This window comes from Austrofundulus limnaeus, unplaced genomic scaffold (assembly GCF_001266775.1).
Source record: "Austrofundulus limnaeus strain Quisiro unplaced genomic scaffold, Austrofundulus_limnaeus-1.0 Scaffold259, whole genome shotgun sequence".
Lineage (NCBI taxonomy): Eukaryota > Metazoa > Chordata > Actinopteri > Cyprinodontiformes > Rivulidae > Austrofundulus > Austrofundulus limnaeus.
Genome location: NW_013952661.1, coordinates 12,943 through 28,659, shown reverse-complemented (window position 1 = coordinate 28,659; position 15,717 = coordinate 12,943). Strand labels below are relative to the sequence as shown.

General features: G+C 39.9%; 1 protein-coding gene across 3 annotated transcripts in view; it reads right to left on the bottom strand.

The window, feature by feature from the left end:
• Window positions 1-7,004: 7,004 nt before the first annotated feature.
• LOC106526095 (uncharacterized) overlaps window positions 7,005-15,717 on the bottom strand; it is a 14,815-nt gene continuing 6,102 nt past the window's right edge. For 2 of the 3 annotated variants that reach the window (XM_014020581.1, XM_014020580.1), the window contains exons 3-4: window positions 15,184-15,217; window positions 7,005-14,886 (exon numbers count right to left, since the gene is read on the bottom strand). In XM_014020581.1, the coding sequence (XP_013876035.1) occupies window positions 8,719-14,763 (6,045 nt within the window). In that variant the 5' untranslated portion in view covers window positions 14,764-14,886; window positions 15,184-15,217 and the 3' untranslated portion in view covers window positions 7,005-8,718. The remainder of the gene's footprint in view (window positions 14,887-15,183; window positions 15,218-15,717) is intronic. The other variant, XM_014020582.1, reaches the window with a different exon arrangement.

Below are 15,717 nucleotides of genomic sequence, written 5' to 3'. Positions count from 1 at the left end.
AGTTTAAGTTTCACTTTCACTTTGCTCTGTTACTGCTGAGAGCCTGCAGGAGTCATGGGCGGGGTGTGTGAGGTGGGGGGTGGGGAGGTGTGCTCCATGATGAGGAAGCTCGGCTTAAAGACACGTCCCAGAGGCGTTTCTGGTAAAAGGTGTTTCTGGTCCCCACCTGTCGTTTTGCTCCTCAGCATGGCTTCATAAAAACGCTGCAGGATTTCTCAAACATGATGAATGAGTCAGAGCAAGGCTTTGGACATGATTTTTTAGGAGAGTATAACATCATAACAGGATATAAAACTCAAAAATGTTGATTTTACAGGATATTGCCCCTTTAAGGCAGAGGTGTCAAATTCATTTTCTCCGAGAACCACATGAGCCCAGTCTGATGGCCCAGTTTTTTTTTTTTGTTTCGCTCTCGGAGGAGTAAGACACTTCTTTCCTTCTCTCCTGCCCTCCCTTGTCTTTCCCTGCTTTGCTGCTTGGAGTGTTCTCTACATTTTTTATCTGAAACTAGAAATTATGGATATTTTAATTTTTATGGATTTGGTTAGCTGGTCTCTTAATAAAACTTTTGGAACAAAGTTTATTTGCTTCCATGGAAGACGTGGGACCTCTGTTCTTCTCTGTTCTGGATATATGTCTGGATTCTGATCACTGGATTCTGCAGATTGGCTTGGTGGTCTCCTGGTGTTCTACAAAACAGCATCTGTGGCTTTTCATTTTCTGGCTGACTGACACATTTGATGGATGGCCGTATTCTATCAGCACTCGGACATTTGTGTAGGGGAGTTACTTATGTTAAATAAGCCTCTCTACATCTTCTCATAACAAAGTTATGAGAGAAATTTTTACCAAGGTTTTTCTCATTACTTTAATATTTGACTGTGCAAATTGAAGAGTGACACAATAAGGGAACGCTCAGACGAGTTCAAGTTGATTCATAAAAGATTATGCAATCATTTATTTACACAAATTGAACAGATCATAAGTTACACCTGATTGTGGGTTTCCTATAACAAGCTTCAAAGTTAAATGAGACAAAACTCGCGTCCGAATTTCAGTTCGCATTCAAACTCAGATTACTTATATATAGAACAGTAAAAACGTCAGTTCTGATGTTAAAAACCAACAATACTACTGGCACTTTAACTTAAGGTTGGCAAAGGAAGGAAAGAAAAGGTTTGAAATTAAAGGTTAGTGTTTCTGCTTTTATTTTATCAAGTGTGGTCAACCGGATCAGCACGTCCTTTCTGCGTTTAGTTTCCACATGACACGTCACTCCAAACACGTCAGCTTTTACCTGGTGATGTCTTCTTAAGGCACCCCTGGGTATGAACTGTCTCACCTCCGACCATCCAGGGAACTTGTATCAGCTCGCTTACTGGTCCTTGGCGAGTAGGTATTTTTCAGGTAACTTTCGTCTGTTTCAGTCCAAACCAGAAAGATTCTAGCTGAAGTTTCCGGTCGTCCTTCAAAATAAAAGTTCTCCCCTCGGGAGGTAAAACACTCTTTATGAGATGTGTGTCTCTGGGTGGACAGAAGCGGCGTGCTTACTGTCCTGGCCAGCAAATCTACTCTATTTGGCTTCTGAGTCAGACCTGCGGCCAGGCTGTTCCTCCGGAGAGAAAAGCCGGTCTTCCCATTTCGGCATTCAGGAAGAAGAGTCTCGTGTGTCTCTCCAAGACGTCCGTGTTAGTACAGAGTCGGACGACTTGGGTCCGCCCTCAGGCGTTAAGAGTTGAGTCAGAAAAGGAAAGAGAGATAAAGACTTTGCTAGTGGCGCCAGTGCAAGGACACATTCTGTAGCTGTCACAACAGAATGATAACCTCCTCTTTAGCTTTTCTTTCTGATAGACTCTAAGAGAAATCACTGTAAAACATTTATGATGATTAATTAACATTTCTGTTTAAATAATCAGTCTGAACTTGGTCCAGATAAATGAAAGGTTTTCTTAAGAAAACTCAAAATTATATTACTGATGTTTCAGTAAAATAAAAACAGTGATTTATATAAAAACACAATGAAAACATGGTGATGATTTCCTCTGTGATTTTTACACCATTAATTAATCTTTTAGGCACGATAAAAGAATAGAAGTGATTCTGCTTCTTTGTGACTTGTCATTATTATGATTAACAAATGCATAAACATTCTTAGTTAAACAACAAATGAATCACGAACAGAAAAGATTGTTCTGTTCATTATTTGATTAAGAGAACTGAAGTTCTCTTCTYGGTTGAAATGACCTGTCATGGCCTAAAATAGAGTTCAGTGTTCCTGCCTTCTGTCAGGCCTTCCGAGACCTGCTTTGAGGCAGTAACTCCTGTTTCTTCACTCGAGGTGACCCCTACATTTGCCTTGAGCGAGCTGGACTTGGTCTGCACGTGGTTCTACTGAGAGTCGCGGGCCAGCTGTGGTTCCTGGACTTTGATGGACAGATGGAATTCATATTGGAGAAGCTGATGGATCGGCTCGGCTGTATGTGTCCACACCGTTTTGCCTGATTGGATTCGCCACCTTGAGAGTTCCAGCAGACATTAAGGCAGAGGGAAAATTGTTGTTGTCTGCCTGTCATTTTTGTTCCCAAAACAACTGATTACAGAATCTGGATCTCTCCGGCAACGGCCTTGACTGTTGTCTAAATCCTTTCTGGTTGGAAGATGTTGACAAGGCTCTCCCCCACACACACCACCTCCTCTCTCACCCATTTGATCTGATTCCTGAGAAAGCTGAGGGCTCACAGAATGAACAATTGACCATCAATATTCTGAACTTTGGCTGCGCTGGTTCTGGGGACTGGATTCTTCGAGCCCCTTTATCTCACTTACTCCTCTGGCTAATAAATCTGCTCTATGCAGAGGTTTTTTCATAAACACCATAGTGTGTCACATTGTTGATATGTTATGATGTTTTTGCTTTTTTCCTCATTTTCCTTTGTTGTTTTTTAGTTTTCTGTTGTTTTGTTGTTAAGGTAGTGCAACTGTGTTTGCTGCATGACCTGTCTTAACTGCCCCCTCCCCCCCTTCCCTGAATGTTCAACACCTTGTGAATTTATTTCTGTGAAAGGCACTATATAAATAAAACATTACTTACTTACTTACTTACTTACTTACTTACTTACTTACTTACTTACTTACTTACTTTGTGATCAAATTTAACATTTTATATTTAATTTTGATTAAACAGAAATCACACATTCCTCATCTCTTAATGGCTGAGCACCTCTAACAAACAATAACTGAGTCTCAATCTACCTGTTTGTGAGTTGCACGTAGTGGTTACTCAGGATTTTACAGTACATGGCTCCAACCATTCTCCCATTTATACGGTGAAGTAGTCCTGTCCCTTTAGCAGAGAAACCCCCCCAAAACGTTTCCACCTCTATGCTTGATAGTGGGGATGGTGTTCTTTGGGTCATAGTCAGCATTTCTCTTCCTCCAAACCTGGTGAGTTGAGTTGATGCCAAAGAGCTCCTCTGACCACAGCACCTCTCATCCCTTTCAGAATTATCCAAGTATTCATTGGAAAACTTCAGATGGACCTGAACATGTGCCTTCTTGAGCAAGGAGGAGCTTGGGGGCACTGCAGGGTTTTATTCCATAATGGTGTAATGTGTTACCACTGGTTTTCTTGGTGACTGTGGTCCCAGTTGACTTGAGACCATTAACAACTTTGCCCCGTGTAGTTCTAGGCTGGTCTCTCACCTTCTTCATGATCCAGGATACCCATGAGGTGGGATTTTGCATGGAGTCCCAGATTGATGTCAATTGATAGCCATTTTGTATTTCTTAAATTTTCTTACTGTCTTAGAAAAATAAATTATCCTCTAAAGTCCCTCATTCTTCTCAGGTCAAGAGTCAGTGACCTCTTTTTCTTACCTTAAAACGTCTGGGTAAATAAAGAATTCCACGACATATTGGTGTCAACGAACGAATTGACTTATTCTTGTTCTATTATAATTCAGTAATTTTATTCACTAATGGCAAGCCTGAAAACTGTTAGTGAGACTGCAGTTGTTGTAGAAAAGCTGATGGCTCTGGTACCACCAGAGCCATCAGCTTTTTGCATCAAAACGCATCATTAACTGCTTTTTGTTAATGATTCAAGTCTTTACACGGTGAAATGTTTACTCAAGTTTCACATTGATGTTACACTTGCATATAAGAAACAAAATGATTGGCCATAATTTACATTTGAAGATTTCTATTAACACGAGAAATGAATACTGATAAACGTGAGTAATGATTACTAATAAACAAGTAATGCTGAGTCAATTACTCATAAACATTAGTTTTAAGATCATAAGTTATTTAGTGATGGATAAGCTTGGATACAAGACTTTGTGTAAACAGAGCTTGAATTGGTTTTTGATTTTGTAAAAACTAACCATCCTGGTGTAATCACTTTGTATAAATGGCTTTAGTAATGATTACTAACTTGGGTTTACAGTGCATTAATATTTTAAATATTAGATATTTTATTTATTATTGTTTTTTTTTCTCTTCTCTGTCTCATGAGTCCACAAAGTCTGGCATAAAAATCCCTGGTCCAAATAACTGAGTCTCCTGTAAAGCTTCTTAGTTTTAGTTCTTTTATCTTGTGTTTTTGGTTTGTTCTTTTTCAGTTCAGAAGTAAATGTTCAGTGTAATGAAGAAATGGTTAATATTAGTTACTGAAAAAGTAATTTGAGACCTCAAAACGTTTAATTTGAAGTTTGTTTGTTATTTTACTGTTTTTGTTTTTCATCATTTTCCTATTTAAGGTGCAGTTTAAAGGTTTATTAAAATGTGGAGATGTAAGGTATGTTCTAAACAAGCATATTTTATTTTATAGTACTTCGGAAGCTGTTTGCTAACTTTTTTTCTTTCTCTTTTGTTTGTGTTCCTTTTTTCTTTTTTTAAGCCTTTACATTCCCAAGGAGGAGGTCAATCCGGGATTTCCTAAAGGTCAGTGCCTCAGAATTTTTCTCTCATTGCCTAAGAGGTGAAACCCATTGCACCCCATGCATAGCATGACTTTGAAGAAACCTGAGAGACTTATGGGCACAAAGGTTGGTGCATTTAGAGCTGCAGGACTGTAGTTTGTTGACAGCATCTGCAAAAGTCTGAAAAGTCTGTCGCCTCTGTCCTGTCTTGTCCTGAAGTCTGTGGAAACCACTAACCTGTTGCAGAGTTGTGAGAGCTGTCTGCCTTTTACCTGCTGAGAACAAGTTCAGGTTTTCAGGTGTCCAGTCTCTCGTGGGGGCCTGGCCAAGACTGGACCACTGGGTGCAGTGGGCAGTGCTAGTTGCCATCAGAGTGAGACTGGATGCAGTGAGGAGGTAACAGCTGATCTGATGGCATTTTCCTGGAGTGACCCTTCCTGGTGGAACTTCAAGACCTCATTTCATAAAGTAAGATGTTTTTCACCATAACAACATATTATTGATTAGAACCACATTGCTGGACTGTATTTATATAAAAAAAAGGAAAATGGTTTTATTTTTGACCTAGAAGGCAGTAATATTAGGAAAATAACTGGATCTGCCTGGTGAATACTCGTTACAAGCCTGATCTTTGAGGTATTCACTTCAGAAGTTTTATTCTCTATTTAATTTTCTGTTTAGTTTATGTCTGCTGCAGCACAAGCTCCTCCCCCTGCATGTGATGCTGGTCTTGTGCCCTCTGGTCAGCTGGTCTTTCTGATTTGGGGTGGGGGCAAAGCCCTGCATCTGATCCTGCCGGCATCAAAGACAGACTCAAATCTGGAAGTAACTCCTCTGCAGCAATCGTCTTCCCTCAAATAAACAAAGAGAGCAAAAAGTTGATTTGTGTTTTATTTTTGTGTTTTTATTTTTGACTTAATTCAAATATAAATTTCTGTTTTAATTTATTTTTGAATTGGTTTGTTTTTAAGTTCATTTTCATCTGTTTGACTTTTTATCACTGTGCTAATTTTCTTGAATATTTTTAAACTGTTGGGTTTTTCAGTTTTAATGTTGGGTTGGATTAAAAGACTTTCCTGAATGGAGTGGAAAATACTGTGGATTTATTTTCTCAAGTATGGTTTTATTAGGTTACTCTAAACAATTTATCAGAGTAATATAACAAAATCCTGATCTCATGTGATTTTGTTTGCTTTGTTGACCTGACCTTTCTTTTTAATTATGATCCTTCTCAGGTCATTTCTTTTTATAATTTTTATTTTTATTTAACATTTTATTGTCAAGATTTGCTTCAAGTCACTATTATTTTCTTGGTCAATTGCTTACTTAATAGTTCAGCTTAAAACTTATTTATACCAATGGTTGGTTCAAAATTTTGTAATGACAAACTATTATTTTTCCAAATGTATTTTAGTGATCAATGTTTGATCAAAAGGGACGAGTTGTCTTAGAAAAACAACTTATCCTCTAAAGTCCCACATTATTCTCAGGTCAAGCATCAGTGACCTCTTCTGTTTACCTTAAAATGTCATCATGTTTTATTATTTTACTCTTTATCCTCTGTTTTCTCTCAGATAAAGTATTTCACAACCAGGACAATATCTGTTAGGAAATAATCAATTTTGTTGCTGTTCATCAAACATCATTCTCTCCTTGGCCTATTTGAGACTGCCTCGTTGCACACATTTTGTCCCACTGCCCTGTGTGATGTGTGCAAATAAATCCTGATGACCATTCACAGAGTACTTTTTATTACTGGATCACGTGTTTCTGTTTTGGGTAAATAAAGAATTCCACAACATTACTATTTCACCAACAGTTGTCTCCTTCTCACCCAGCATCTTACTGATGGTTTTGTAGCCTATTCTAGCTTTGTGCAGGTCTGTGATCTTGTCTCTAACATCCTTAGACAGCAGCGCTCGAAACACCATCTTGCAACACTTTTGCTTCATTTGCTTGAAACACTGTCAAGCAGGCAGCGTAACATCCCTAGTCCTAACATTTGTAAATCAGTTCTGGTTACCGTGATGAACCATTTTGACAAGATAAGTGAGTAGAAAAAAAAAACAAGTAACAACAGAAGAAGAAAAACAGCTGTTTTTATTGGAATGGATCACAGACGCACGACAGTTCTGCTTAACTCCTGTTCAGGAAAAGGCAACTAATGTCAGTACTAATTCTCTTTTTTATACCTTTTAATTAAAAATATATGCAGTGGTTGATACCACAAGCTTTTCCATAAAATAACTCACATTTTTGACGTTTGAAAACAATCTCAAAACTTTTGTTTTGTGTACATATTTAGTCAAAATCAGTATACAAAATTTTGGCAGGTGGTTTTAAGTTACTTTAATAAGATTCAAGTATTCCCATTGGGAAATCATTTTAAACTGTCTGGTAAAAGTATAAATTTCCAAAACACAAGCTTTTCAGTTAAGAAAAAAAGCTAAAATATCTGAAATGTTGGAAAAGTTCCACCACACTACTGTAAAGTACAACAGTCAGCATTTACAAAAAATAAACATTTCACCTTCAAACACTATGTACATGGACAATCCATGTAACTTTAATCTTCTCAAACATTTAACATTTTCTTACAATCAACATCTATACAACATTCATCAAATAAAATTTAAGTTTTAAATATGTCTCGTAAATTTTTACCAAACTTAGTTTTCTCACAATCCAAGTGAAGATTTGGGTAGAATCGTAAAACCAGGATTCCTTCTGCGTTGTGTTTGATTTCAAATTAAAATGAGACCAGAATAAACACAAACCGAGAAATAAAGAAAAAGTCCATCTTGTAACACTGCATAAAAGGTGTACTTTGCATTTCCAGGACCATTTACGTGGTGTTTTAAGGTGCTTTCTTACTACTCAGTCTATGACCAGTTCACTAAGCTGTTGAACTTTTTCTACATTTCTTACAGTCAATAAAACTGTCACTGCTGTGTTTTTATAACTTTGAGATACTTTTTTTTACCATTATTTATTCTGTGGTCACATTTGAGGTGACGTTCTGTCAAATAGTTATCCATACTACCTTAAAGACATCAATCAGAGAGCACAAAGCAAAGAGAGAAGTGAAAAAGTGTTAATCAGGCTAATAGTTAGCCAAATAACTATTTGTCAAGAACAACATTCCTGTGTGAAAAAACACTACATATGGTAACATCTACACCTTTGTACAATGTACAATATGTGTACAGAACACAGACCATTGGACTGTATGCTGATGGCGCTGAGGCTAATGAACGTATCCTTCCACTGAGTTGAGTAATGTTTTTCATTGATCAGATGTGCTGATCGGGCAGATTGACACGTTCAGAAGCTTCAGCACACACACAGTCCATCATCCTCAGCAAGCAATTTGTACATTCATATCATAACACAAAAAAACAGCAGCAAAATCTACAAGCAGTATCCTGCAAAAGTGTAGAAGTTCACACCAGTATGTCATTTTTTAGAATGAGTTGTTTTATGTGGCTCAAAAACAGTAATAAAAACAGGCACATTATCCATCAACATAGTCTAAACTAGAACTTTTGCCCTTTTATCACTACTCTTTATAACTGATGTCATAATTGATCTTTCTAACTATTCATAACTATTTGACAGAAAACCTTAAAAATGACCAGACTATCCCTTTAATGTCTGTAAACTGTTGATGATCTGACTGAATTATGCTGAAGGAAGGTAAGCTGGAAATAAGTTAAAAAACATAAATCACAAAAACATCACAAAAATAACTCCGGGAATGCAATGAACACCACAATTTTATAAATGAAAAACCTCCTCAACTGGGACAGTCCAGTTCCTCTGTGCTCATGAACTCTCCCAACAAATGGTCCTGTTGGCTGTAGGCAGGCTCCAAATATGGATGTCCCTCTTTACAGTGCTTTTGTCTCACCCTTTCCAAATGCTTCTGCTCTAAATCATTCAGCTCTATCTGAGGTGTTTGGATGGTGGCGTTACGAGCCATGGGGGACAGAGGGACAGGCACAAAGCTGTGGTAAACAACCATCGGTGGAGTCAGGACTTCCATGTGGGATGCATGAGGAAGAGCGCCATCTGGTGTCTGGAGTGGCAGCTGGACATAGCTCCCTGTGTCGGGATCGAAGAACGTTTTTGTCTTGACTTGTACAGGCAAGTCAACAAAAAAGTACTGCCCAGAGTCTGGATCCTGGAGGAGTTTCCGTTGAGTCATAGGGAAGGACTGTGTGACAATAGTGTGCTCGATGCTAGACTGACGAGAGAGCTGGCTACTGTTGCTCAGCTGGCGGGACAGAAGTGGCGCTTCAGTGGGGTAGGCATCAATGCTATGACTTCTTCTCAGTGGGTTGCCTTGGCTTTCCTTGTTTCTGGCTCGTCCTCTTTGCTGAAGCTCATGCATAATGGATTTCTCAATGCGCTGAGCCCTGGGTTCAAGCTTTTCATTGGTTGACACATGAGCACTGAGCTCTGCTTTGCCTACCATGTACCTGTCGATGCTTTGGGACCGATGGAAGGACCTGTCTGAGGTTGGCCTCTCGTCAGCCGGATCTTTGTATACAGGTGCAGTACCGACGATTCTGTCATTGCTGTAATGTCTCTGCTTTGTTTTTTCTTGAACTCGTCTGTTGCTGCTGCGTCCCTGTCTTTCTAAAGTTCTCTCAGGTGGCATGTCTCTGTTCTGGTTAATGCAATCCACTGAATCATGGCTCTGTCTTTGAGTTGTGTGGCTCATTGTTGCTTGCTTGTGATGATGGTTTTTATTGTAGCTTTGTGGTGGCTCACTCTGGGTATTGTCATGGCTAAGGTGAATTTCATGATGTGGAGTACTGTCTTTATTTTTTTCTATGTGTTTTTTGTCACTTTTCCTGCCAGTTTTAGCGCTGCTGTTGGTTTTCTGCTCTAATTTATCACTCTTCGGCCTATCTGCTGTGTGTTTACTGCTGGTTTGAGATGATTTTTGAGACAACCTCTGGGCCTCTTCCTTCTTCATCCTTCTGTTTGTCAGCTTAATGGCTTTTAAAACTGCCTTTTCAGATTTGGGTAATATTACTGGAGGCTTGGGCAGCTCTGTTTGGTTGTCGCTGCCGCTACAGATGGATTCTGATGGTTTACTGGGAGCCTTTGTGCTTTCACTCTCTACCAGAACCCCAGCATTCATTCCTGCCTTGTCAGCTGTGTCAGCTGTGCTGGTTGTTATGCTTTCCATACCTTCAGATGATGGCGTCACTCGAGAAGATGTGTCGTCTTCCTGTGGGACAGTGAGGAACACTCCAACCTGGGCTTTCTTTGGGTTTTCTTTTGAAGATAAAAGTGACAGCAGTGGTGATAAATTCTCTCCAGTATTGAGCAGTTCTGAAGGAGTCACAGCAGTATTGATGGCACAAGTTTCATTTACTAGCGAGAACTCTGGATTTTCCTTTGTGGGATGTGACTTTTTTTCTATCATTTCTGATGTATTCAGACTCCCTCTTGGTGACCAGGGCACTACAGGCTTCTTTGTCCTGTTACTGAAAGTGTTGTCTTTGATTTTGAACAAGGCAGGTATTTCAGAAGTTGGAGAAAAAGTAGTAGTGGGTGACACTGTTGGATCATTTTCATCATGAGTTTTTTGTTCATTTGTTGTGACAGTCTCTGTGTTGTTTCTGTCCGCATCCTCTGGCTTTTTCCGAGGAGTCTTCATCTGGAGCATTTTTTCCTCCAAGCCCTTTTCACAATCATTTAAAGAATAATATTCCACCAAAACTTTGTCCATTTCTTTTTGTAAAACAGTCTGCCCTGGCCCATTAGCCTTCTCCACCTCGAGAGCAAGGTTTTCCAAAGAGTGGTAGACATTTGACTCTGTCTCTGTGTTTCTTGGCAGTGCACTCTCCACAGAGAAGTAGGAGGATTTAGAGGACAGGCTGCCTTGATCTGGTGGACTCTGAGCCATGCTGATACCATTTAGTAACAGTAAGGGTGAAACTATATTTCTGGGTATTTCACAGAAAGCCTCTGTGTCCGCATCTTCATTATTTATTTTATCAGTTTGTGTTTCTTGTTTGGGACTCTTGGTCGTATTTTCGTCTGGCCTGATTAAGTGGTCGGGTTTTAACGGGGACTTTTGCTTTTTCTTGCTAGTCTTTTGAGAATCATCACCCTCATTTGGACACATGATAATCTGAGAGCTATCTCCCTTACTTTCATTTTCTCTTAGTTTTGTTGATAAACAAGCTGCATTTTCAGATAGTGAGTCATTTAACAATAACGCTGACCCACATGTTTTGCTATCTGTAGCAGTGTTTAATTTTAAATTGGCGTTATTCACATTATCCTGCCTCTCTTTGTATAATAAAGTTTCATATTGAGTGGGTGGAGCGTCTTTAATTTCTGAACTTGTCCTCGTCTGAACATACTGTTCAGCAGGGTTTTCAATAATTTCACCTTTGCTTTTGACAATTTCACCATCTGTATTTTTCTCTTCAGTTATGCTTCCGTCTCTTTTGTTACCTCCTTTTTTGTTCCTGGGGGGAACAAGAGGAGTACCAAGTGTTTTGTCCACACATTCATTCATAGAGTACTTTCTACCTTCTTCAGTAGACCTGCTGTGTCCCTCAAAATAGAACTCTGAGTTTTGAGTAGCATTTTGTTCATTGCTAACAGTGTTCCTGTCAGGTAAATCAGCCCTACCACCTGATTTCTGAGTCTCACCAGGTTGAGTCTGTCTCAGCTGATTCTGGTTTCTAAAGTCCCCTAATCTCTCCTGACCCTCTCTGAGCTCTGTGATGCAGTCTTTGGTGCCCTCCTGCACCCGTGTTTCAGAACTTCTGTCCTTTTCTTCAGATGTCAGAACTGAACCTTCCTCTGTCTTCTTCCTCTCCCGTTCTGAAATAACCTCTTCAAGTGCCATTTTAGCTCTGTCATAATTGTCAAGTGCTTTGTTCGCAATAACATGACTGTCTACGTTTGTGAAAGCCTCTTTCTCTTTTTGTGCAAATATTTTTTTCTTAGCTGACGTGTTCCCTCTCAAGGATAGCATGCCTTTCTTTATGTTACGAAGTTCCCTAGAGATCAGCTCATTTTCAACCTTTGTCTCCTCATCAGTTTTAAGAACTTCTAATTTGGTTCTTGCAAACTCAAGCATTCTATCACCTAGTCGCACCCTGTCTAGCACTTTCGCAGCCTGCAAGTCATTAAAAATATGCTCACTCTCTCTCATTTCTTCTAAAGAGGTTGTTTCGTTATCCGTCTCTTTTCCCGTCCTTGTTTTCGTACGGTTTTTCTTATACTCCTTTGTTTGCTCGTCGTCTGTCACTGCATATCTTTGATGCTTGATATAATTGTTCTGTCTAGCTGAGAATGCATGTTTCTGCTTATCTTGTTTTGAGACAGGTTCATTTTGCTTTGGTGAAAAATTCACTTTATCATCCCTCAAATCACCACTAGAGGCTTTGTCAACTTTACATCGTGTCTGTTTGTCCAGAGAGTGTCGTATGCTTGATTTGGCGAAGTTTCTTTTTGGAACAGGAGGAGGCTCTCTGTTCGAATGGCTGCTTTTGCCAATCAGCAATTCACCAGTAGCAGTATTTTGTGATAAAACATCATTTGCTGTTTCTGGACTTTGCCCTATGCAACCAAATGTTTCTTTCGAGACTCTTTGTTCAGTGTCTTTCTGCTTTATTTCTTCAGTGTGTGAAATTTGCCATTTGATGTTATCTGGATAACTTGCAGATTGAGCTTTATTTCTGGCTGAATTAATTGCATCTCTTGCTGCTCTGATCACATTCATCATACTCGTTTGCCCACCTGGATTGTTTTCTTCAGAAGTTGGTTGCAAACAAGAGTATTTTTCTCTTGTGTTTTTCACCATGCGTTTAGTTTTGTCTGGGACATTTGGTAGTTGTTTCCAACCCGGTGACAGCCCCACATTCTCATCTGAGCAGGGTGAAATCATTGGTGAAAAATCTTTGACTACGTTCAGAGTTTTTGGTGAAAGCCCTGTGTTTTTTGGAAGCTCTCCGTCTTTTGTTTCAGCAGGTGGAACATTTGCTGGAGTGCTGATGCTCAGAGGTACCTGAAGATATTTAACATCAGTGTCAGCAGGACTGGCTTTCTTATACAAATTCAAAGAGGGATAGTTTTGCTTTTTAGCCATGGGGCTTTTGTTTTTCTTTAATGGTATAAATGGAGAATTGGGGTACTCTTCTCCATGGTTGTTGCCTACAGAATCCTGTTTGTTCTGCAGCAAGTTTGACAACAAATAGTCATCTGATAGAGTCTTGTCATGCTTTGTAAGATCAACATTTGAGGATACTAAAGGTTCCAAAGGAGGACTGAAAACTGCCAGTGCATCTTTCAGAATATCAGGTGTGTTTAAACCAGATGGAGTGTCTTCAGAAGCAGCTTGATTTACACAGTCTGTTTGTGGAGACTGGGGTCCACCATCGGGCACCTCAGAAGTTATGAATTTAGGTGGACTGTATCGACTCTTCACCCTCTTCCTGTTGTCCTTCAGGTTGAAGAGGATGCTGGATGCCAGTGATTTGTAGCTTTCCCTCTTAACTGGAGGTTCAGGAGTTCCTTTGACCTCAGAGTGAGGCCTTCCCAGGAGATCACAAACTGAGGGTGAGAGAACAGCTTGGAGGACTTCTGAAGTCTCCGTTGGCTGTCTGGAGGGAATGACTGGTGTCATCAGCTGGCAGATGCTGAACGGAGTAGAGGCCAAAGGGCTGTCATCCTCAACCGCTTTCACTTCCACAGATTTTATTTCCTTTTTGGGCAACAAAATACTTTCATTGGTTGTTTTTGAGTTGCTCTCTTGAGGTGGTATTCCAACCTGATTGGCTGGAACTGTACTTTTTGCTCTGGACTTGTTGCGCCTCCAGGGGGCAGCATGTGCATCCCCCCCATCTGAAGAGCACCTCTTCTCAGCCAGAGGAGCAGAGGGCTTTGGTAAAACAACTGGGGGGGCAGGGTTGGGTTTAGAAACGTTGGTGTCAGAGGGATCCACTTGTTGTTTTTGGCATGTCTGTGCCTCTTCAGAATGAAGAGTCTCCTTTCTGTGTGCTTCAGTTAGCTTCTTATAAAATGGCAAATCGTACCATTTAGAGATATTATCTGTGGAGAGAATATTGCCGACTGTGTTTTCTTGGGCAAAAGGAAACCGGTTACAGTCTGTCCATGTTTGGAAAGGACTGAGCTCGCTGTGAAGGAAGAAGTTTTTGATGTTAAGTTTCCGTAGCTTGACAGTAGATTTTCCGTGTTTAATCCTTGTGAATTTCCCAGATGAAAGGTTGACGTCTTTGCTGTTTTTATTAGTCGAACCGTTTCCAGACTGATGCGGCAGCTGGTTCTTGTGATGCCTGTTTTGGAGACTCGTGTGACAATTAGAGGAAAACTCTGATAACTCTTTCTCTATGCTGCGCAGGGCAGATTTATCCCATGATTCTCCATTAGAATCTGTCATGTCTCCGTTTCTGATTATCATTCCTTCACAGCTTTCCTCTGCAGCACTGAACACCTTAAGGAATGATGACATGTGGGATATGCTCTGCTGCTGCTGTTTCCAGGACTGAGAAACCCCTTTGTCAGGTTTGTGTGGCTCTTCCTTTTTAGATTCCTTGGGATATTTTTTCTTAAGCGGCTCCCCTGCCAAAGGTTTGAGGCAGCTATAAGGTGAATATCCATACAAGAAGTCGTCGTTGTAAACTGCGTCGTCTCCAACGCAGAGACTGCGGAAGGCTCTGTCAGTGAGGGTGCTGACCTCCCGGTCGGTCTCGTCCATGAACAGGTCTGTGAACCCGTTAGGGAAGCGATGGTGAAGCATGCTCCCCAGCCGATGACTTGTGTGTTGCTTCTCCAAGCAGCTCATGGTGCCAGCAAGTGTCTTACTGTTTGTGCATCACCTTTTTTTAGCTGCTGCAACTTTGCAGGTTTTTCTAATTTGACTTCAGCTCAAGTCGGCATCGTGGACATGCTGGGGTCTGGAAATCACCTGCAAAAAAAATGATGTGATTAGTGTCGCTATTCAACTTCATTCAATCAACCTTAATGACTTGATTCATATAAAAGGATTTGAATTCCATCATTGCACTTGTGACCTTTATGTACAAAACAAGTGGTCTCTTGGACCATGCTGGAACTAAGCAGGCAGCAGACGAACACTCCAGACCATGCACAAGGCTATTTTAAGAAATGTCTACTTTAAGCTTTGAACACTAAATGTAGGCTTGGTGGCTATGAGGGAAAAAAAGGCTCAGATTACTAAAAAAAAGCCTTGCATGCTCATCACCTGTTGCACTTCCTGCCAGTTTCAGACTAAGATCCTGTGATAAGAAAGGACAGAGGTGGAAATGTTTTAGTCAAAATCTGAAAAAAATAAACATTATGGAAGATCTCACTTGAAGTATGAGTTGTGAATTGACCATTATTACAGTTACTAATGTGCATGCTCCAAATCAGTGTTTTGCAATGCATTATGGTCTAGTTCAGGGGTTCTTAACCTTTTTGACCTCGGGGCCCAATTTGTTGAACATAAAGTGACACGAGGCCCAGTCAGACATTACCAATGTACGGATCAAAATGATAATTATTATAAATCTTGGTTTAATTTTTATTGTATTTATCTCATAACTAAACTATCATAACTAGCATAACTAAATTAAAAACACTTACAGTTTAAAAGTAAAACTCCTGTTAAATGATCACAAGACATGATTATGACAAATATTTTTATATTGTAACCTGCCCATAACGATTATTTGAACAAATACAAAGGTCAGTCAACAGACCACTCAGTCTTATCAACACAAATATATATATATAT